This window comes from Aquarana catesbeiana, linkage group LG06 (genome assembly GCF_042186555.1).
Source record: "Aquarana catesbeiana isolate 2022-GZ linkage group LG06, ASM4218655v1, whole genome shotgun sequence".
NCBI classification, from domain to species: domain Eukaryota; kingdom Metazoa; phylum Chordata; class Amphibia; order Anura; family Ranidae; genus Aquarana; species Aquarana catesbeiana.
Window position 1 is genome coordinate 252006558 of NC_133329.1, and position 25554 is coordinate 252032111.

At 40.3% G+C, this 25554-nt stretch overlaps 1 protein-coding gene across 8 annotated transcripts in view; it reads right to left on the bottom strand.

Moving 5' to 3' along the window:
• The window catches only part of HIBCH (3-hydroxyisobutyryl-CoA hydrolase), a 241527-nt gene that overhangs the window by 134590 nt on the left and 81383 nt on the right, over positions 1–25554 (bottom strand). For all 8 annotated transcript variants that reach the window (XM_073633201.1, XM_073633200.1, XM_073633197.1 and 5 more), the window contains one exon: positions 7395–7473. In XM_073633201.1, coding sequence (XP_073489302.1) covers positions 7395–7473 — 79 coding nt within the window. The remainder of the gene's footprint in view (positions 1–7394; positions 7474–25554) is intronic.

The window sequence follows — 25554 nt, forward strand, 5'->3', positions numbered from 1 at the left end:
GAGACATGCTTGGCCAGTTCATCACCTTACCCTTAGCTTCTTTAGCAAGGCAGTGGTCGTCCTGGAAGTGTGTTTTGGGTCGTTAGCAAGTTGAAATACTGCCCTGCGGCCCAGTGTCCAAAGGGAGGGGATCATGCTCCGCTTCCGTATATCACAGTACATGTTGGCTTTCATGGTTCCCTCAATGAACTGTAGCTCCCCAGTGCCGGCAGCACTCATGCAGCCCCAGACCATGATACCCCCACCACCATGCTTGGCTGTAGGCAGGACACACTTGTCTTTGTACTTCTCACCTGGTTGCCGCCACACACGCTTGACACCATCTGAACCGAATAAGTTTATCTTGGTCTCATCAGACCACAGGACATGGTTCCAGTAATCCATATCCTTAGTCTGCTTGTCTTCAGCAAACTGTTTGTGGGCTTTTTTGTGCATCATCTTTAGAAGAGGCTTCCTTCTGGGATGACAGCCATGGAGACCAATTTGATGCACTGTGTGGCGTATGGTCTGAGAACTGACAGGCTGACCCCCACACCCCTTCAACCTCTGCAGCAATGCTGTCAGCACTCATACGTCTATTTCCCAAAGACAACCTCTGGATATGACACTGAGCACCTGCACTCAACTTCTTTGGCCGACCATGGAGAGGCCTGTTCTGAGTGGAAACTGTCCTGTTAAACCGCTGTATAGTCTTGGCCACCGTGCTCCAGCTCAGTTTCGAGGTCTTGGCAATCTTCTTATAGCCTAGGCATGATGGGTTCTGCAACAGCTAAACGGCCGCGAGTTTGAGACCCCTGCGTCTAAAGACTTTTTTCCTGACTGTTCATATAAAGAGGATGCTAAACAAATACACTATGCTACCTCCACTGCACATAAGGGTACCACATAATTGTGCATCGGTAATATAAAGGTCTGGTCTCTGTAAAGTCTAATGACCACTGCTGTGAGATAGTTGGATGGACAGTTCGGCCCAAACATTGCTTGGTCACCCGTTCGCCGAACATCCGAAATTGGGGGACGCTTGGCGGGATGTTCGCCCGCCGAGCACCCCACAATGCACTGTGCGCTACACAGTGCATTCTAAGCCCCGACTGGGTAAAGTTTTACCCACTCAGGGCACAGTGAAGAGCTGGTTGCTAAGGAGCAGGCCGGAAAGCCAGCCACTGCATCCTTAACAACGGATGAGTCATCAGCTGTCAACGGACTTCCCCGCTGACATCTGAATGAAATAAAACCCCATTGCCGGCAATAGAAAAAAAGTGGAAAAAAAAAAAAAAAGGCACGGGGGGCCCTTTGGGTCTGGTATGGATTTTAAGGGGAACCCCACGCCAAAATAAAAAAAATGGTGTGGGGTCCCCCAAACGCCATATCGAACCTTTATCTGAGCATGCAGCCTGGCAGAACAGGAAAGGGGGGGACAAGTGAGTGCCCCCCCGAACCATTCCAGGCCACAACAGGTATTGAGGCCACATGCCCTCAACATGGGGGGTGCTTTGGGGCAGGGGGGGCTCTGCCTCCCCTACCCCAAAGCGCCTTGTCCCCATGTTGATGGGGACAAGGGCCTCTTCCCAACAACCCTGGACGGTGGTTGTGGGGGTCTGCAGGCAGAAGGCTTATTGGAATTTGTAAGCCCCCTTTAACCAACAGATCCCGCCCCCCTCCATGTGAATGAGTATGGGGTACATTGTACCTCTACCCATTCACCAAAAAAAGTGTCAACAATAAAGAAAGACAGGAGGCAATTCCTTTATTAAAAAAATATTGCCCCCCGATGTAGATCCATCGCCAATCACGCCGCCCGCCGCACTGCCAAACCCGGAAAACAAAAAAAATGCTCCACCTGCGACAAAGGCTAACTGCCGAATACCTGCTCTGCCGTTGACAGTTCTTAAATAGGTAATGGGTAGGACCACCTGGTGACATCACCATTAAAGTAGAAATCCAAACCCACATTCCTTGGGCCCTCCTCTCTGGTCACATGATCGCCGCAGCGTACGGCTTCCGTGAAGAGGAGAGATTGCTGACAACAGTAATGCCTATGTGGTGACTTTACCCATAAGCTTACTATGGAGCATCTGTTGAATGCCGAGAAGACAGGGAAAGAGGCCTAGATTACCATACCCTGTGCCTTAAAGGATCCATTTTGGTAAGGTGTTTAGCCCATATAAATGTGACAGGGATGTGGGAATCACATAATAGCATATTATGGCTGGTATTAATGTTCAGCACTGAGAAAATTGGAAGAGAGATCTAAGATTACCAGATTTTGTTCCTTAAAGTAGCTACTTCTGGTAAGAGGTTAGTACACATTAAGCTGGCATGTGGTGTGGGAATCACAGGTCTGCAATTTATTATTGTTTGAAATGTGAGCATGATTTATTTATTCATATTGTCTGCAGTGTTTCTTTTGAGTTATACCGAGAGGAAGAACACCAAGCGTTGTTGATCCGCTGACCTACCTGGAATGGAATGATAATACCATTAAATTTGATTATTTGGTAAGAGGCTGTATAAGTGTCGGGTGGAGCACTTTATCACTGGTGGTGCACTGATGTTGGTATATTCACATGTCAACACAATATAGATATGCTTGTTTCCGTTTATTTATAAAATACTACACTATACAGTGCCTTGAAAAAGTATTCATACCCCTTGACATTTTCTACATTTTGTCATGTTACAACCAAAAACATAAATGTAATTTATTGAGATTTTATGTGATAGACCAATACAAAGTGGTACATAAAATTGTGAAGTGGAAGGAAAATGATAAATGTTTTACAAATAAATATGTAAAAATTGTGGTGTGCATTTGAATTCAGCCCCCCCAGAGTCAATACTTTGTAGAACCACCTTTCGCTGCAATTACAGCTGCAAAGTCTTTTTTGGGGATGTCTCTACCAGCTTTACACATCTAGAGAGTGACATTTTTGCCCATTCTTGTTTGCAAAATAACTCAAGCTCTGTCAGATTGGATGGAGACCATCTGTGAACAGCAATTTTCAAGTCTTGTCACAGATTCTCAATTGGATTTAGGTCTAGTCTTTGACTGGGCCATTCTAACACAAGTACAGTGCCACGCAAAAATATTCACCCCCTTGGCATTTTTCGTGTTTTGTTGCCTCACAACCTGGAATTAACATGGATTGTTTGAGGATTTGCATCATTTAATTTATAGAACATGCCCACAACTTTGAAGATTTTTATTTTTTTTTATTGTAAAGCAAACAACAAATAGGACAAAATAACAGAAAAAGTCAATGTGCATAACTATTCACCCCCCTAAAGTCAATACTTTGTAGAGCCACCTTTTGCGGCTATCACAGCTCCAAGTCGATTTGGATAAGTCTATATGAGCTTACCACATCTTACCACTGGGATTTTTGCCCATTCCTCCTTGCAAAACTGCTCCTGCCACTCCAACACATTTACATGTTTCCCCTTAAACCACTCAAGTGTTGCTTTAGCAGTGTGTTTGGGGTCATTGTCCTGCTGGAAGGTGAACCTTCGTCCTAGCCTCAAATCACATACACAGAATGGTGCAGGTTTTGCTCAAGAATATCCCTGTATTTAGCACCATCCATCTTTCCCTCAACTCTGACCAGTTTCCCAGTCCCGACTGCTGAAAAACATCCCCACAGCATGATGCTGCCACCACCATGTTTCACTGTGGGGATGGTGTTCTTTGGGTGATGTGATGTGTTGGGTTTGCGCCAGACATAGCGTTTTCTTTGAGGGCCAAAAAGTTCAATTTTAGTCTCATCAGACCAGAGTACCTTCCTTTTTGGGAGTCTCCCACATGCCTTTTCTCAAACTCAAAACATGCCATTTTGTTTTTTGCTGAAAGTAATGGCTTTTTTCTTGCCACTCTGCCATAAAGCCCAACTCTATGGAGCGTACGGCTTATTGTCATCCTATGCACAGATACTCCAGTCTCTCTGTGCTGCCTCTCTGATTAATGCCCTCCTTGCACGGTCCGTGAGTTTTGGTGTGCAGCTGTCTCTTGGCAGGTTTGCTGTTGTGCCATGTTCTTTCCATTTGGTTATTATAGATTTTTATGGTGCTCCTAGGGATCATCAAAAATTTGGTTATGTTTTTATAACCTAACAATGACTTGTACTTCTCAACAACATTGTCCCTTACTTGTTTGGAGAGTTCCTTGGTCTTCATGGCAGTGTTTGGTTAGTGGTGCCTCTTGCTTAGGTGTTGCAGCCTCTGGGGCCTTTCAAAAAGGTGTGTATATGTAATGACAGATCATGTGACACTTAGATTCCACACAGGTGGACATCATTTCACTAATTATGTGACTTCTGAAAGTAATTGGTTGCACCAGACATCTTTATGGGCTTCATAACAAAGGGGGTGAATACATACGCACATGCCAATTATAATTTTTTATGTCTGAAAAATAGTTTATGTATATATTTTTCTAATTTTACTTCACCAACTTAGACTATTGTGTTCTGATCCATCACATATAATTCAGATTATAAAAAACAATGAACTAAAGGCTGTAATATAACAAAATAGGTAAAAAGCCAAGAGGGGGGTGAATACTTTTGCAAGGCACTGTGTATGCTTTGATCTAAACCATTCCATTATAGCTCTGGCTGTATGTTTAGGGTCGTTCTCCTGCTGGAAGTTGAACCTCCATCCCAGTGAAGTCTTTTGCAGACTAACAGGTTTTCTTCTAAGATTGCCCTGTATTTGACTACATTAATCTTCCCTTCAACTCTGACCAGCTTCCCTGTCCCTGCTGAAGAAAAGCATCCCCACAACACAATGCTGTCACCACCATGTTTCACAGTGGAGATGGTGTGTTCAGGGTGATGTGCAGTTTTAGTTTTCCACCACATATAGCATTTTGCTTTTAGGCCAAAAACTTCAATTTTGGTCTCATCTGACCAGAGCACCTTCTTTCATGTTTGCTGTGTCCCCCACATGGCCTCTTGCAAACTGCAAACAGGACTTCTTATGGCTTTCTTTCAACGATGGCTTTCTTCTTGCCACTCTTGCCCTGTAGACAGATTCTCCCACCTGAGCTGCGGATCTCTGTAGCTCCTCCAGAATTACCATGGGCCTCTTGGCTGCTTCTCTGATTAATGCTCTCCTTGCCTGGCCTGTCAGTTTAGGTGGCCGGCCATTTCTTGGTAGGCTTGCAGTTGTGCCAAACTCTTTCCACTTTCGGATGATGGATTGAACAGTGCTCCATGAGATGTTCAAAGCTTGGGATATCTTTTTATAATGTAACCCTGCTTTAAACATCTCCACAACTTTATCCCTGACCTCTCTGGCGTGTTCCTTTGCCTTTATGATGCTGTTTGTTCACTAAGGTTCTCTAAAAAACCTCTGAGGGCTTCACACAACAGCTGTATTTATACTAAGATTAAATTACACACAGGGAGACTCTATTTACTAATTAGGTAACTTCTGAGGGCAATTGGTTCCACTAAATTTTAGTAAGGGGTATCAGAGTAAACGGGGCTGAATACAAATGCACGCCACACTTTTCACATATTTATTTGTAAAAAATTTTGAAAACCATTTATCATTTTTCTTCCTCTCCACAATTATGTGCCACTTTGTGTTGGTCTACCACATAAAATCCCAATAAAATACATTTACGTTTTTTGTTGCAACATGACAAAATGTGGAAAATTTCAAGGGGTAGAAATACTTTTTCAAGGCACTATACAGTATGAGTTTCTTTTGGGTTTCAGATGTGATGAGCTGGGGAATAAAGGAGAAGACACATAGTTGTTGGTGGTTGGTGGTTTTGACAGTTTATTGGACCCATTTGGGATAAGTGGATTGGAAATCTGGTAAGAGGTTTGGAAAATCATCTTCAAGATAATGCTCACCTTTTATAATTATTCCTGAAGCACTGGACATTTTCTTGAATTTCTGAACTGAGTACGCCAGGAGGCAATGTGATCTGTTCAGCTGCTTGGGAGACTTTGGGAGGCACTTGTGCACTGGTGGACTCTTTAACTTTGCTCAGCCATGACCACCTATGCGGGATGTGGTGTAAACTGTCAGTGCTGATCATTGTGTTCTGGTGGGGGGGCGTCCCCCTGTCAGAACACAACGGCACAGCAGGGGACACTAACATCACTTGTATTATTAGAGATGCCCAGATCATTTAATGACCCTTGTACTCCCATCATAACAATTCAACGTAACTGTACATGTACTGTATGAAGTAGAAGAATCTTTTAAATCTTTTATGCATAACATCAGTAAACCATGCTGATATTTAGTTTGCTTTTTCTTTTGAGTTTTCTAAACTTTCAAAATAGTGGTAACAGAACCTATATCTTTAATTAAACCCAAAGACAAACTCTTTAATATACTACAGCTAACCAATTCTTAGATTTAATGGCTGCATTAGTTTCTTCTTTAGGCTTTCTTTCTTTTGTTTTCACCTGGCGTTTTGACCAGTAAATCTGTTTTTCAACAGAACAAGCTGTCCTGCAAATGTATCAGTTACTATGTAACCAACCCATTTAATACTGACAGGGGTACTTATAATGATCAGCTTTTTCTTATTTAATGTAAAACCTTTATTCCAAAAGGAACAAAACTGCTAGTATACCTGCTGGTATACCTGCAGTGGTGAACTGGAATTTGGCTTCAATTTGTTAGTGTATCTAAATCTGCAAGTACATCTAGCATTCACCTCTCACCAGACTGACAATGCTGCTGTCCAAATTAGCCCATGTGCTCCTTCATTCAGAGTTGGGGTACTCATAGGTGGGTTACTGGTCAGATCACAGGGTGAAAACAGAGGGAAAAAGGCGTAAAAAAAGAAAACAAATATAGCAATCACATCTAAGGATTGGTAAGCTACAATAAGATTTTTGGTTTAATACTATTTTATGGTATAACTGAAGGCAACACTTTTGTTAAAGTTTTGGCTAGAGTGGAGAGTTAGTAGGGGGATTTACGCTTCCTATTTGTTACGCTGACCATTATCACCTAGCGTGAAAGTGAAAGAAAATTTTAAATTTTAGGTTGTCCCCACAGCAGGAATACAAGGGACATTTTCTAATGAGGACACTAGTTCTGGTGACATCCAGAGATTCCCTCACTCTAGAGGAATTTCCTCTCACTTTTTGTTGTGGCTATAGGACAGGAAGTAAAAAGAAATTTCTCCAATGGGACACAGATGTCAAAAAATATATAACCCTCCCTTACACTATTCCAAATATTAAAAAAAATGCCTTTAGTACTATTTTCATTGCAAAACAAAACATTTAGATTTGTTTCTATCATCATTTTAATTATATCTAAAAAGCAACTCATTCTACTGAAACTAAGCAAGCTGCCACATAGTTGGCAGTCTTTTTTATGAAATGTGGAAAAAGTGTAAACGTGACAGTGTGTATTCCTACCTATTGCAGTTTCTGGCATTGCAAACAGAGTCTTTTCAGATGCCACTCTAAAATGTCCATGAACAGAAAGACCAACACCCTGAAAGAAGAAAAAAACAGATTATTATGCCTCCATTGTAATGTGTAATATACCACTAAATACATGACACAAAAGTATATGGAGCACCATGCTTAAAAGAGCTTGCAGTGTAAATGGCACATTGTCTAAATTCCAAATGACAGTAGCCCCAATAATGCATAAGCTGGGACTTCCAAACGCAGGCCAGAAACCTCTCTTTCCCTGGCAATTCCAGGCAACATGTAAATCATTAAACTCCTAAAGAATTCTAGCAAACCAAATCTATGCTAAAATCAGAAACTCCCCTCAATTTACATTGAGTTCTCACTTATCCACTGCATTAACTTACCACCTTGCAGGATCATTACCCCTCTCTGCTTCCTAAATTATCAATCATACACAAACTTCTAAGGCTGATCTGCTGGATTCTAACAACTTAATACTGATTATATATACACAGAATCTCACAAAAGTGAGTACACCCCTCACATTTTTGTAAATATTTTATTATATCTTTTCATGTGACAGCACTGAAGAAATGACACTTTGCTACAATGTAAAGTAGTGAGTGTACAGCTTGTATAACAGTGTAAATTTGCCGGCCCCTCAAAATAACTCAAAACACAGCCATTAATGTCTAAACCGCTGGCAACAAAGGTGAGTACACCCCTAAGTGGAAATGTCCAAATTGGGCCCAATTACCCATTTTCCCTCACCGTGTCAAGTAACTCGTTAGTGTTACAAGGTCTCAGGTGTAAATGGGGAGCAGGTGTGTTAAATTTGGTGTTATCGCTCTTACTCTCACATACTGGTCACTGGAAGCTCAACATATCACCTTATGACAAAGAACTCTCTGAGGATCTGAAAAAAAGAATTGTTGCTCTACATAAAGATGGCCTAGGCTATAAGAAGATTGTCAAGACACTGAAACAGAGCTGCAGCACGGTGGCCAAGACCATAGAGTGGTTTAACAGGACAGGTTCCACTCAGAACAGGCCCCGCCATGGTCGGCCAAAGAAGTGCAGGTGCTCAGCATCATATCCAGACAATAGGTCTCAAGATGGCCGCGATGTAATGTCACTGAAGAAGTCAGCGCTTTGACGATACATGTCTAGGGGATGCAGCCTGCGTATTGACATTACATCGCAGCCATCTTGAGACCCATTGTATCTGAAATGTGTTTTCAGCTTGCACGCTTATAGTGCCATCTTTGTGAGTTTATACCTTACCGCCAGCCCTCTCTATTATCTCCAGAGGGGAACACTGCTGATTTGACTCAGATGTGAGGTGAGCAGGCTGTGATACTGGTGGAGGAAAGCACAATCAGTTTGGATTTTTGCACCATTGATGTATTGATTTTTTGAATTCACTTAAATCAGTCACAGATATTATATATGAACTTTCAGCAATATATGCTTATTGATTACCATTTTTACACCTTTATTATTGATGTTTTTTATAGCGCAGCACTGTCTATTGATTATTTGCACCTTTTAAGCGAAGTGAAAACACTTGTTAGTGATAGCAGCAATTATTAATTATTCAAAATTGTTTACACCACTTTATTTCACGAGTTTGTGTAGATTGATATTCACTTTATATTACTGGAACCATGTCCTGTGGTCTGATGAGACCAAGATCAACTTATTTGGTTCAGATGGTGTCAAGTGTATGTGGTGGCAATTAGGTGAGGAGTACAAAGACAAGTGTGTCTTGCCTACAGTCAAGCATAGTGGTGGGAGTGTCATTGTCTGGGGCTGCATGAGTGCTTCTGGCACTGGGGAGCTACAGTTCATTGAGGGAACCATGAATGCTAACATGTACTGTGACATACTGAAGCAAGGCATGATCCCCTCCCTTCGGAGACTGGGCCGCTAGGCAGTATTCCAACGTGATAACTCCAAGACGACCACTGCCTTGCTAAAGAAGCTGAGGGTAAAGGTGGTGGACTGGCCAAGCAGGTCTCCAGACCTAAATCCTATTGAGCATCTGTGGCGTATCCTCAAATGGAAGGTGGAGGAGCGCAAGGTCTCCAACATCCACCAGCTCCGTAATGTCATCATGGAGGAGGACTCCAGTGGCAACAAGTGAAGCTCTGGTGAACTCCATGCCCAAGAGTGTTAAGGCAGTGCTGGAAAATAATGGTGGCCACCTAAAATATTGACACTTTGGGCCCAATTTGGACATTTTCACTTAGGGGTGTACTCACCTTTGTTGCCAGCGTTTTAGACATTAATGGCTGTATGTTGAGTTATTTTGAGGGGACAGCAAATTTACACTGTTATACAAGCTGTACACTCACCACTTTACATTGTAGCAAAGTGCAATTTCTTCACTGTTGTCACATGAAAAGATATAATAAAATATTTACAAAAATGTGAGGGGTGTACTCACTTTTGTGAGATACTAAAGTGTATATATTTATATACACTGTATAACTATACAGACACACAGAACTGTGCAAAAAATTTACGCAGGTGTGAAGAAATGCTGTAATGTAATATTGCTTTAAAATATATATATATATATTTGTTTCTTTTTATCAGTTTACAAAATTCAAACTGAGTGAACTGAAGAAAACTCTAAATCAAATCAATATTTGGTGTGACTACCCTTTGGCTTCAAACCAGCATCAATTCTTACACTTGCACACTTTGTACACTTACACAAAGTCAGGGATTTTGTAGAATTAGAGTCAGGTGTATGACTAACCAATTATACCAAGCAGGTGCTAATTATCATTACATTTATACATATATAACATTTATTTCATATGTAGGTTGGAACAAAGTCATTAACTGAAACATCTGTGTAGGAGGCTTAAAATACAGGCAGATACTTGTTTGGCGCCAAATTTATTCTGCAGCAGGACCACAACCCCAAACATACAGCCAATTTCATAATAACTAATAACTATCTTCAGAGCAAGAACAAGGAGTCTTGGAAGTGATGGTTTGGCCCCCACAGAGTCCTGATCTCAACATCATCAAGTCTGTCAGGAATTACATGAATACAGACAGAAGTACGGCACAGCATTAAGACAGACAGAAGGATCTGAGGCAGCATACATCCACGGAAGATGTGTGGTTAGTTCTCCAATATGTTTGTAACAACCTACCTGCCGAGTTCCTTCAAAAACTGTGTGCAAGTGCTATTGTATTATTGTACCGCTCTCCAAGCCTTTACAAACAAACTGCCTCCTGCTACAGCTAAATATTTCAAACTGTGACTCATCGGTTCCAAACACCCGCTGCCATTTTTCTGCAACCCAGTTCCTATGTGTTCGTGCACAGTGGAGTTGCTTAGCTTTGATTCCATGTCAGAGGTATGTTTTTTTGGCCTCAATTTTTCCATGAAGACCACTTATGACCAGACTTCTCCAGACAGTAAATAGATATACCTGGGTCCCACTGGTTCCCCGCCAGTCCTGTGCTGATGGCACCACTGGAAATCTTCCGAAGTCAAAAGGGAAGTAAGCATGATGTGTCTTTCAACTGCTGCATTAAGTTTCCTTGGCAGACCACTGCGTCTACAGTCCTCAACATTGCCCCTTTCTTTGTGCTTCTTGAAAAAAGCTTGAACAGCACATCTTGAAACCCCAGCCTGCTTTAAAATCTTTGCCTGGGAAAGACCTTGCTGATGCAGTATAACTACCTTGTGTCTTGTTGCTGTGAACAATCTTGCCATGGTATATGACCTGTGACATAAAAAGGTGTTCCACAACCTCACATTAGTAGCAGAGTTTGGCTGCTCTTCGCCCAGTTTTAAGCCACCTACACAGCTGTTTCTGTTTCAGTTAATGACTGTTTCAACCTACATATGAAATACATGATCATTAGCACCTGGTTGGTATAATTGGTTAATCATACCCTTATGGCCCGTACACACGATCCGAATATCGTACGACTGATCGTGTGACCGTTCTCACTTAATAGTCGCAAGTAGAAATTGAATAGCTAAGTAAAGTCATGAAAATTCTCGTACGACAGACAAAAAAAATCGGAAGTGATGTCATGTGTTGTAATGTATTTGTATTGTATTTTCGGACGACAACTATACTGACTAAATGAAAATCGTATGATCTGGAATCGTACGAGGAAAATTTTCGGGTATGTCTGATCGAATGATATCGGATGAACGGTCATGATCGGCTATCGAAAGTAGTGTACACACGATCCGAATATCGTACGATCCTCCCTCAGATGACCGTTTTTGTACGATATTCGGATCGTGTGTACGGGCCATTACACTTGTGATTGTACACAATCTCTGACTTTGTGCAAGTGTAAAAGTGTAAGAAATTATACTGGTTTAAAGCCAGGGGGTAGTCACACCAAACATTGATTTGATTTAGATTTTTCTTCTGTTCGCTTACCTTGCATTTTATAAATTTCTAAAAATAAACAATTTAAATATATATTTTAAAAGCATTCTTACTTTACTGCCTTTCTTCACAGGCTAAATGAATGTGAAAGGCATGGAGGGTATTCTAGAGACTTTTTTGAACAAAGGCTGTGCAGTGCTGAACAGGGGCACACAGTGAAAATCTCCAGAGTGGAGCTGAAGGAAAGTAGTTAGCCATGTGGGTTAAATTTGAGAAGGGTGGGGTCAAGATAGGGTTTGTGAATTTGAGAATGTCAGACTTGTTCATGGCTTTCCAAGTCATCAGAACTAAATGTCACTAAACTTTCAACTTGTTCCTGAAACAGATTTTTTTTGAAGAAAAAGAAAAAAATGCTTTGCACTAAATTAAGAACCTATATGGCAACATTCCAGGAAAGACAGAAGTTGTTCTGAAGATACAGGGTGGGTCAATCTACAAAGCATAAAGCTGGATTAAACCATAACTGGATAATAGTGTATATTCTGAGTTCAGTAAAAAAGCAGCCTGATAAAAATCCAACGAAAACAGTAGAAATTAATGATGCACCAAAATTTTGGCCATTGAAAAAAGGGTTTTCAGCATTGTGTGAAAAGAATAAAAAGGTGCCAATAATAGCAGCAGAAAATGCCTGTGATTTTGCCATGCGTATGGTATGTTTTTCATAGGTCACGTGACTTAAAAAATGCATCAAAAATGCAACATGGGTGAATTTTTGAGGCGTTCTTGCTGCGTTTTCAATGTATTTTAATGGGAAGGTGCGTTTTTGGTGCAGTTTTTTTAAACTGACCAAATATGCACCAAGCAGAATTTTTAACACTGCTTCTATAGGTACCGATAATAGCTGACAATAAATACATATTTATTTAAATGCATTATATTAATTCAAACGTTGAATATAATACAATTATTTATAAAAATATATATAATTTTTTTTTAAAAAGTCAATTTCAGTTTCGTCCATTTAGATCCTGAATTTTCAGTTTCAATACTGGAATTTTCATTTTGGTGCACCAGTAGTAGAAATTAGACAAGACATCAAACAAGCTGCAAAAATGTTAAGCAAATAAATAAAATGTTCTTAACTTTATCAAAAATATGAAAACACTATCAATAATGTACAGCCGTCAGCCTTTACCAATCATATCAATGGTAAATATGGCTACCAAAGTACAACACTCTGTAATGTAAACAAAATCATACGTTATATTCTCCCATGAGAAGTATAAAGACCTAACTGCACTTAGTCTCTCATCACATACTCTCAAAGACTTTAAATGGCTATTGCACAACATCAAGATAGGACACACACCTGATAAACATAGATATGTGACAATGGTTGATTAACGTCCAGTAATATATCATTCAATATTGGACAATTTCCAAACAATCTAAATAATGCTGTACTTCCTCATGCTGAATATTAGTTCATAGTGACCAACGTGGTCAGCTCTACTCAATCAAGATCTTCAGCAATATCAGATGAGATGCCTAAATATAAATATATCAAGACATTTACAAGTCCAAAAGTCAAGATCAATATGTCCCAGAGCAGAGCCAACACTGCAAGCCTTGCCAATCTTGTTGACAATTTTTAGTATAATGAGGGATATAGTCAATATTATGACATAAATGTGAATTGCAGTCAGAATAATTTTCTCTTTTTATTTGGCAGAACACACAAAATCATCACTTGACACTTCACCTGTTACAGACAGAAATTAAGAATCACACTATACTATACGCTTAACTGCAATTTGTGTTGTTTACATACAACTAGAATACATTTAAAAATGTGAAAAAAAAAAATAAAAATAATGTTTTCCAGAATTAAATTTAAACTACTCTTAAGATTAGTGGATTCTTGTGAAAAATCTGCTGTTTAACTACCTAATCCATGCATTTTGACTCTAATAAGATTTTGCATAATGTATGAGCAGATCCAGATCTTCTTCCAGGAACAAGGTTTACAAAATGTTTCCCATAAGCTCCCACAAAATGCCTTAGGTCAAACCACAACCTCTTCTTGAAACAATTTATGGTACTCGTCTGTAAACTCAGGTATAGTGAGACAACTGTTTGCATTGAGCAGCCATCGAAGGGAGACTATAGACTTTATGTACTGTACATGTGAAAGTAAGTGTAACTTATGTTTCCATACAACTATTTGTTAAGTTAAAGCTGAACTCTAAAGTATGCCATAGATGGATCAAAATTTGGATCGAAAATGGTTCAACAGGGACTGGCTGAATTTCAATCCATTTATATGGGCAGGCTGCTGTGCAGATGTGGATCGAGAGATCAACTTCTGTATGCCCAGCCTGTTGTAAAATATTTGCTTAATCAGTGCTGCCAGTGGTGCTGATGAGTGTAAAGTCTCCTCACTGTCAGAATACGATAGCTCTGTGGGAGGGATTCCCTCACTCACATCGAGTGTGTGAATAGGGGGATTGACTCATTTTCTTTCATTCAACCTGCTGGTTGAACGAAAGAGAATGAATCATATATGGCTTGCCTAAGGAAATGTCAAAACTACCCTTCTAGTGGCTGCTCCCACTGTACTGCAAAGGATAAATGCTCATTTTGTCTAGGGTGCTGTTAAAAAACAGTTTTACTTACCCTGTCCCTTGCTCCCCCCCCACAGACGGCACGCTCCTTTTCCCTCTGACATTCCGGGCCGTGAAAGGGCTCTCACCGACCTGCATTTTATGTGATGATGTCAGGGTGCAACCGAAGAAGATCGGTCATACAAAGAGCGAAGGCATGCATGAATGAGGGATGAAGTAAGTAAAAATACTTTTTGATGGTACCCTAGGCAAAAACTAGCAATTAACCTTTGCACTTCATTTCCCTGAAGTTTAGCTTTAAATCTACCCGTGGATTGAGGTTCTTCTCCTTAAAATGTGCAGCAAGTGAGAGGTAGGGAATGAGGCCCCACATTTGATATTCTCACCTTTGCAATATGCCACTATGAGTAGTTACTGATATTCCAGGGTGACATTTTTTGTCACTCCGACAACACAGAATAATCTTGCAAGGTTGTGTGTATGGAGCATGTAAGGGGTGTTTGTTGTCTCCCTTAATCACTTCAGCTCTAGCATCTATATACCCCTTATGGACCAAAGCTATTTTTACATTTCTGCTATACTGTAGGTCTGTTTTTTGAATATACTTTGGCCATTATCTAAGTAAACAAAGTAATATATACATATATTGTTTTTGTTCAGGACAAGCAAGACTTTATTTTGGTGATACTGTCTTACATTACTTAATTTTTTTTTGTACAAAAACCCTAAAAAACACACTTTTCCCAATTTGATTGGTGTTAGTTTAAAAGAAATGTAAATATTAATAGTTTTAAAAATGATTTTTTAAAAAAGAAGAAAAAAAATGCTAAGGGGGTAAAAAAGAAGGGGAAAGGATGAATGAGGGATGATTGGGGTGAACTAGGAAACTAGGAATTAGGGTAACTAGGTTAAGTAGGAATACATTTTATTTAAGAAAAAAAGTGTTTAAACAGTTTAGACAGCCAAGAATTGCTTGTAAATGCGGCAGGGGGGAGCAGCACAGGCATGCTATGTGCGGGCTGTGTACTTTTTTTTGACCCAGGTAGCATGCCTAAGATGCGCAACTCGTTAAAGTAAATATAAAGCCAAACCTTGTTTCAGTTTGAATAGTATTTCATTAGGGAGATTTTCTTTCACTACCTATCCTGTATACTCAACAGGAAGTGAGAGGATGTCTTTCCAATGTGAGAGATATCCTATTTCAGACAGTTTTCACAGGAGCAAGTATCCCCATAGGAAAATGTCCGCTCTCGTCCTGTTCTGCTAGTAACTCAAAACTCTGGATTTACCTTTATTTTCTTGGCCAATGACATTGGTGATGAGCACAGTTAGAGAGAGAGTAAATCTCCGAAAGAGCGACACAAATAGCAATAAAAACCTTAGATACACAGAAAGGAGTGTCAGACCAAAACCTGATGAAAGGATCCAAGGTAAATTTTAACGATTGGTAAAAAAAGGCATATAAATACAGCCAACGCTTTTCGGGGGCAACACAATTCCCCCTTCACTCGGACTCACAGGATAAAACATTGACTTTACAGATCTATATTAGAACCAGCACTGAACTCTCCACGTGAATAGAAACTTGTCAGCAGTTGCTGATACATCTAAAATACAGTGCAGTAGTCATGTTCAGCTGGACTTGTTCTGTAATGTTGAAGATGTGTCGCACTCATTCAAGTGGCTCTCTCATTTCAAATCAGTCTTGGGGACATACTATGTTGGAAGTTTGGGATAAGAGGTGGTATCAAAAGAGCCTACTCCATGTTTTTTTTCCCATATGTTGCTCCTACCAAACCTATAGCAAAATCTGTGCATTTTTTGTTTTAGTTCAAGTAAATATTTATTTGATACTTATTTTTGTGGGTTCAGACATGCCCCAGTAAGATTATGGGTCTTGCCAACCACATGATTAGTATCATTGTACTCATACAGTATACTGTATATGGATGCAAAAAGAGCTTTAATATTGTGATATTCTGTTTGTTACTTTTGTACGGGTATCTGAACAGGAAAATGTATTTATTAACTCTTCGTATTTACACTGATACTCCTAACAAGATCATATATGAGGTTTTTAGGCGCAGACCTGGGTCTTATGTTCTTCAAAGGAACGTTTATTTTAATATACTATAGGAACTTACAAAATGGTTTTAAGTATGTTTTAATAGTTTGTGTGTAGTATGTAGTGTTTATAGGTTTTTTAAACTATTATTTAATAAAAGTGACACTTCAATTACTAAAACTTTACTAAATAGTTAGTGTGGACTGCTCTGTGAATTTCTGAAATGTTTGTAGTGTATTTTTTGTTTTTCTTATTTTCAACTTTTTTTTTATTGAAAGACAAATTGGATATCAGTGAAGGGGCTCGGATCCCAGAGCTCAAAAATGGATGTAATAGTGTTGGTCTATGCACTTCAAGCTGCTATTATAAAAATAAAATGAGATAAACAAACAAATATATATACACCCCTTTCTTTTTAGAAAAAAGAGGAGGTATTAAACAGCGCTACAAGTGAATAAAATATTCACCAATATGTTAAAACATATAAAGCGTGAAAAAAAATATATCGTTGTTAAGTGAATGAAATAAAATTGAACTGTTCCCTTCTAATAGCAGACCAACTGCCAGTGGTGGGTCTGATATATTTGCTCTGGAACAGCCGTATCAAATGTACTGATTATACACAATCCTGGTAGCTACTTTGGTACGCCCTCTGAAGACGTAATGACGAAACGCGTCAGTGCGTGACCACGCAACCCTTTCCAACTAACCACAGGCAGCGTTATCCCGGGACTCATAACTTCTGACCAGCGGTGAGAGACACTGACTCTGTGACAGGCTGCAATTTTAACACTTGGATCTTGTAAGCATAATTTGTATGAGGGGGTTTTATATGTGATTAATAAACGGCGTAACACTATGGAAAGCCTCCCTTTGTTTTCCTATATGGCATGTCTGTGGCATTGAGAAACTCTATGCTGATGAAAGCAGATCCATCTAGTGGTGGAGGAGTAGATTACCACCAGAAGCTACTACTACGGGCTTTGTTGACAATTACCTCTGGTAAGCAGATACCCTAAAGTGTTTTCACGAGGTGGTCCGGTGATGGTGTAGCAGCCCTAGGATTATGCACTACGTTAAACTTTGAAGTCTTGCACTGCTATAGACTATATGCATGGAACTTTGCTTTCTCACAAAGAACTTATTACATCACCCTCCGTAATAACTGTATAGTCACGCTGAGTGTTTTGGACTTGTGTACATTTTAATATTGTATTTTTGCATACTTTATTGTATTTTAAGGTATACTTTCTTTGTTATGAGCAATAGCACTTTAGTAGCTACCAGGATTGTGTATAATCAGTACATTTGATACGGCTGTTCCAGAGCAAATATATCAGACCCACCACTGGCAGTTGGTCTGCTATTAGAAGGGAACAGTTCAATTTTATTTCATTCACTTAACAACTATATATTTTTTTGATGCACTATATGTTTTAACATACTGGTGAATATTTTATTCACTTGTAGCGCTGTTTAATACCTCCTCTTTTTTCTAAAAAGAAAGGGGTGTATATATATTTGTTTTTTTTTTTATTAGACATAAATTGGTGTCAGTGCCAACTTGTTCTAAGGGTGTACAATGTTGTCTGATGAAAACCTACAAGCTTCATTAATTATTTTGCAGGATTCAGTTTCCATTAAATACACCAAATAACAAAATTTTAATCTCTTCAGAACCGCCCACTAATCTTAAGCTTCAGAAAAAGCAAATTAAATAAGCTTAGTGTGGAAACAGCTGGTACATATTGACAGAGGTGGGTCAATCACATACATCTCCCACATCCAAAAAGTATTTTTTCGTCCTACAATATGTTGCACGTAGCAATTCTTTATTTCAGTCAATGTTCGCCAAAGTCTGCATCCATTAATCCTTAAACTGTAACTATGGGCAAAATAAAAATTACATATATGAGGCAGTCATATAGTCATATTTTTATTTTGCCCCTAGTTAGAGTTTAAGGTTGTCACAGATAGCAAAAAAAGGTCAAATGTGAGGGCAGTATTGCAGGGTCTTTAAGTACTAAGTTTAATCTATGGAGCAGGGTGAGGGAGGGGTGTTATAGACAGCTCTGGCAGGGGGCAAGCAAGCGTGATCAGACAAGCTTTTCTAACTTATATGATCACAATATTATCTAAAAAAAAAAGCCTCACATGATGGTGTTTGCAGGTGTCTCTTAGAAATTAGATCATTGTCCTAAAGAGAGAATGTTTAGCGTACCCTTACCTGGGCAGATCTCATAGGTGACTACAAGATCATCAAAGTGATTGCTGTGTGCTGGCTACTACTGTGACTGTCAGAATGGACTTTGGACCTCTGGTACCTTTCTTTGTGTGCACAAGATCCCTCTCTTTGCATGTGAAATTATAAACCAATATTAATTAGCAGAGATTGTGCAATAAGCAGAAAGGAAATTTGCAACCTATTTGGTGTCCAGTAAAAGTGAGACCAATGGCGATAGGCGCTGGCGCTAATTATGTTTCGCAATTATATACAATGAAAGATCATTTTAAACGGCTGCCTTGGGGACTAAAATTAAAGTAATATATATTTATTTATCTCATACACGCAGCTTACAAGTATGAATATACCTCGTCAGAAAAAATAATGGCAGATGTTCTCACGATTACTTCAGGCAACAAAGGCATGCTAGTAGACAGGCTGACATAGGCTGTTTCAAATGGTCTGTGGACAAGATTTGGAGAATCACTGGGATATATAGCCATAACATTTTTTTAGTTTGGGATACAATAGAGAAGGGTTGAACACCTGTCAGGTTTTACTGCTACCTTGGGCTCTGTTAGAAAGACTGTCCATCACTTTCTGTGCTGGGAACAAGATTTTATCAGGCTGAAAGAAGGAAGAAGAAAGCGAGGGAAAATCTGCTACAGAGAAATAGACAACAATAAAAAGTTGGTATCGCCCTACCTAACTTAAAATGCATTTTTAATTCTGCCTGTGTTGACATGTTATCTACAAAAGCCACCAAGGACATTATTAGTAAAAGATACTTTATTGGAAAAACTCCACTGAAGAGCTAATACAGTACATTTAAAAGACGCAAATGTAAATAAATTTGTTTGGATGATAAGTAACAGATCCATACAGGGGAAATACTATTTTTTATTTATTGAAAAAACATAATTACATTTATTGAACACTGAACATATTTAAAGTACGTAAATGGTAGAATGATTAGGATCATAAATCTTTAATATAATTGTGTATGTAACAAGTGTATAACATTTTATAAAAGATTATGTCTGTTCAGTTTTATTGCTTACTATGCTTGATTTATTTCATAATGTAAAAACACTGGCATATATGTAATTTAACCATTGCCATATGGGACTATTGGCATTACATTCTCTTAATGTGCACCAAAGCTCCAGTGCACATTAAGAGAAGCAGATGGAAATCCATCCCTGTGCTTTCCTCAGAGCAGTTCATTGTCATTAATTTTTGATCCTGAACTAATGCCCTGCACAGTGCAATACATCTGGTTATGTAATACAGCAGCAGACGTTTTGCCCAAAAGGATAGGTTTTAGCGTTTGAACCAGTACAACACAGTGGCATTATTTATAAAGTGCTGATGAATCTGTCACTGCAGTTATAAAGCACATTCGCTGACCTAATACATGTGCAAATTCACTGGATTGAGCCACATTTGCTAAAATTAACCACTTAAGCCCCGGACCATTTGGCTGCCTAAAGACCAGAGGACTTTTTACAATTTGGCACTGCGCTGCTTTAACTGGTAATTGCGCGGTCATGCAATGCTGTACCCAAACAAAATTTGCTTCCTTTTGTTCACACAAATAGAGCTTTCTTTTGATGGTATTTAATTGCCTCTGCGATTTTTATTTTTTGCGATATAAACGGAAAAAATTCTGAAAATTAAAAAAAAAAGAAAAAAAAAAAAAAAAGATATTTTCTACTTTTTGTTATAAGAAAAATCCAATAAACTCAATTTTAGTCATACAGTTAGGCCAAAATGTATTCTGCCACATGTCTTTAATAAAAAAAATGTCAATAAGCGTATATTTATTGGTTTGCGCAAAAGTTATAGCATCTACAAACTAGGGTACATTTTCTGGAATTTACATAGCTTTTAGTTTATGACTGCCTATCTCATTTCTTGAGGTGCTAAAATGGCAGGGCAGTACAAACCCCCCCCCCCCCCCCCCCCCCAATGACCCCATATGTTGAGCCCATTGAATATTTGAATATTTAATTTTGTTGTCCCAAGTGATTGAATAATGAAAAAAAATATATATATTTACAAAAAGTTGTCACTAAATGATATATTGCTCACACATGCCATGGTTATATGTGGAATTGCACTCCAAAATACATTTTGCTGCTTCTCCTGAGTACGGGGATACCACATGTGTGGGACTTTTTGGGAGCCTAGCCGCGTATGGGGCCCCGAAAACCAAGCACTGCACTGCTTGGGATGTCTACTTTGCAAAATGGGGTAATTTGGGGGGGGGGGGGGGGGTTGTACCATCTGGGCATTCCATGGCCTCCGAAACTGTGATAGGCAGTGAGGAGTGAAATCAAAAATTTACACCCTTCGAAAGCCTGAAGGCAGTGCTTGGATTTCGGGGTCCCGTACGCGGCTAGGCTCCCAAAAAGTCTCACACATGTCGTATCCCTGTACTCAGGAGAAGCAACAGAATGCATTTTGGGGTGTAATTTCACATATGCCCATGACATGTTTGAGCAATATATCATTTAGTGACAACTTTGTGCAAAAAAAAAAAAAAATTGTCCATTTCCCGCAACTTGTGTCAAAATATAAAATATTCCATGGACTCGACATGCCTCTCAGCAAATAGCTTGGGGTGTCTACTTTCCAAAATGGGGTCATTTGGGGGGTTTTGAACTGTCCTGGCATTTTATGCACAACATTTAGAAGCTTATGTCACACATCACCCACTCTTCTAACCACTTGAAGACAAAGCCCTTTCTGACACTTTTTGCTTACATGAAAAAAATTTTTTTTTTTGCAAGAAAATTACTATGAACCCCCAAACATTATATATTTTTTTAAAGCAAAGGCCCTACATATTAAAATGGTGGGTGTTTCATTTTTTTTTTCACACAGTATTTGCGCAGCGATTTTTCTTTTTTTGGAAAAAACACTTTTTTTTAATTTTAATGCACTAAAACACACTATATTGCCCAAATGTTTGATGAAATAAAAAAGATGATCTTAGGCCGAGTACATGGATACCAAACACGACATGCTTTAAAATTGCGCACAAACAGTGCAGCGGTGACAAATTACATACATTTTTAAAAGCCTTTAAAAGCCTTTACAGGTTACCACTTTAGATTTTCAGAGGAGGTCTACTGCTAAAATTACTGCCCTCAATCTGACTTTCGCGATGATACCTCACATGCATGGTGCAATTGCTGTTTACATATGACGCCAGACCGACGCTTGCGTTCGCCTTTATGCGAGAGCAGGGGGGGGACAGGGGTGCTTTTTTTAAAATTATTTTTCTTTTTTATTTTATTTTTAAACTGTTCTTTCCTTTCTTTTTTTTAATCATTTTTATTGTTTATTGCAAATGAATGGCGTACCTGCTAAGCAAATGATGGTTAACAATAAAAAAAAAGTATCATTACAGTATAACAGTAAGACATACCATACCTGCAAAGCAAATACAAAAAAAACATAGTAAAAAATAAAACATTTTTAACGCATCTGTGCCTAAAATACATATATACCAAAGCATGGGGGCATCAGCCCCAAAAGATAGGAGCAAATCGCTCCTCCACCCCTGCTGCCCCCATGCTTCGGCATATACCGTAATTATCTGCATATAACACGCACTTTTTTCCCCTGAAAATCAGGGGGAAATCGTGGGTGCGTGTTATAGGCCGATCCCCGGCGATTTCTGTGTCATCGGAGCAATCGCGGCAATTACCGCGGTCGCCGCCGACATACACAGCCGTGGGTAGATTTAAATATGGCGCCGAGACTGCAGGGAGCCGAGATACACATATCCGAGTGTTCTCGGCTTTTTTCGGCGCCGCCGTCACGCCCAGTCCCGCCCCTGGACCTGTGTTATGTCCATCATAGGGCAGGACTGGGCGTGACTGTGAGCGGCGCCGAAAAAAGCCGAGAACTCTCGGGTATGTGTATCTCAGCCCCGACAAGAGCCGAGATACACATACCAGAGTGTTCTCAGCTTTTTTCGGCGCCGCTCACAGTCACACCCAGTCCCGCCCTATGATGGACATAACACAGGTCCAGGGGCGGGACTGGGCGTGACGGCGGCGCCGAAAAAAGCCGAGAACACTCAGGTATGTGTATCTCGGCTCCCTGCAGTCTCGGCGCCATATTTAAATCTACACCGAGTGCACAAAGCTGCACTGACATGGCTGGACTGGGGCAAACCTGCACTAACAAAGCTGCACTGGGGCAAGGCTGCACCTGCACTGGGGCAAAGCTGCACTGACAAGGCTGCACCTGTACTGGGGCAAAGCTGCACTGACAAGGCTGCACTGACAAAGCTGCACTGACAAGACTGCACTGACACTGAAAAGGCTGCAGATGGACAGATAAGGCTGCATTGATGGGCATTTTAATGTAAGTTTTTTTTCCTTAAACCTCCCTCCTAAAAGTTTTTTTTCCTTAAAATTCCCTCCTAAACTTGGGGTGCGTGTTATACGCCGGCGCGTGTTATACGCCGGCGCGTGTTATACGCCGATAAATACGGCATGCTCTTTTTTTTAATTCTGAAATAACCTCCTACAGCGCTGGAGTCACGGCTTTATGTATCGTGGGAGCAAACGATGTTGCTGTCAAGATAAATAAATCTGTGCTGCAGCTGAATGGCGTACCTGAAAATGAAAAAATGGTTAACAATAAAACACAGTAAACAGTAAAGTATAAAAAAATTACATACCTGAAAAGCAAACATGATAAAACATTGCAGAATAGAAAACAGTAAAAAGAGCAGAACAATAGAGAGAGAATAGAAAGAGAGAACAATAAAATGACAACTATTTTTTATTTTATATATTTTTTTGTGGTTTTTTTTTTTTTTTTACACTTTTTTTTGTAACTGTAACGGTTGTAACTGTAACGGTTCCAGGTTCGGGTCTCTCAAAATGCGTTGGCATCTTGGGAGACCTTGTGAAAGTGTGACCTAGTCTGTGCAATGCTGTACCCTACGCTAATACTCAACTAGTGTATGGTAGCATTCAAAACAATTACCAATGCAAAGACCAGGATTGTCAGGACAGGAGGGACAATAATAGCAGGTGTCACACCTATATCCGCGCTTGCTGCAGACACGTCTTCTTTGGGGGGCTCATTGGGTAGGGGTACTCGGGGGACATACAGAAAATGCCTCTCATGCAGCCAGCTTACTGCATTTGGATTGGGAAGGTGAGGTGGAGCACCGTCCCTTCCTGGAATTTAAGGAAGGATCCAGTCCGTCCTGAAGCTCTGGATAGCACATGAGTTCAGCAAAGCCAATTAAAATAAATAGACACTTTTTTGTACCAGCGTCTGGCCTTACGGGCAACTAGGTACGGCGCCAACTGGTCATTGAGGTCCACCCCTCCCATATTTTGGTTATATTCGTGGACACAGAATGATTTCTCCACAACACCAGTCGCCAAAGGGATTTGGACCGTCGTGTCTGCATGAAGGGAGGAAAGAACGAAAACATTCTTATTATCCCTCCACTTCACAGCGAGCAAGTTATTACACTTCAAGCAGGCTCTCTCCCCCAGCCTAAGACGGGAGTCTACAAGCCGCTGGGGAAAGCCCTGGTGATTAGATCGCATGGTGCCACATGTGCCAATCTGATGATCAAACAAGTGACTAAAAATTGGCTTGTGTAATAATTGCCCACATACAAATGGCACCCCTTTCCGAATAAGGGTGACACCAAGTCCCACACAATCTTGCCAACGCTCCCTATGTAATCTGGGCAGTTCGGTGGCTCTACGTGATTATCTTTTCCCTCGTAAACCATAAAACTACATGTATAGCCTGTGGCCCTGTCACAGAGCTTATACATCTTGACCCCGTATCTGGCACGCTTGCTGGGAAGATACTGTTTGAAAGACAAGAGGCCAGAAAACTTAATCAGTGACTTATCAATGCAGACAACTTGATGGGGAGTAAACAAGTCTGCAAAATGTTGCTTGAAGTGGTTTACAAATCTCCTTATCACGAGGGGCTGAATTTTGTAGAGCCGATCCTATCCAGGGTCTCCATGAGGACGACAGAGTGCATTGTTGTTGAAATGCATGAACTGCAAGATCTGCTCGTATCGTGCCCTGGTCATGGAGACAGAGAACACGTAGGTGAATTGGGTCAGTGGACCAATATGACTGCAATGTACTCATTTTAACTATGCCCATGTCGAGGGATAGGCCCAGAAAGGTCTTAAATTCAGAAACCGTAATTGGTTTCCAATTTCTGGCAAGGGAGGACTGGGGATTAGCAGCGATGAATTGACCAGCAGACAAATTACTTTGGTCCACAATAGATCTATAGAGATCTTCCATGGAAAACAGCGAATAAAAATCAAGTGACATAAAATCAACTGTTTCCACCTGAATTCCAGGATGGCCAGTGAATGGGGGAAGTACGGGTGCTGCAGAAGTGGTGGGTTCCCAATTAGGATTGGCGAATGCAGCAGGAAGGGCACTATGGGCTCGATGGGCCTGTCTTTGTCTTCTTGGTGGCAGCGGGACACTACTTGTGCTTCCCACCTTGCCAGCTTGAACTGCACTTATGGGACTCACCACGTGTTATTGCACTGCTGGTTTGACTACGACCAGGGTGTACTAGGCCACTGGTGCTTGCCAGTTCCCCAGAAGGATGAGTGGCCCTAGTACTTCTCTGCTCCATACGAGAGCCCTGCAGTTCTTGCACCTCAACAACAGCAGAAGAAGATCGGGGTCTGGTACGCCTGACCTTAGCAGGGACCACAACTCTGTCGTCAGAGCTATCTGTCATGGAGCCGCTGTCGTCTACAGGATCGTATTTTGAGCCTGAATCTGACAGATGAGTGACTTCCTCCTCACTATCTGTCATGCTCAGAAACGTG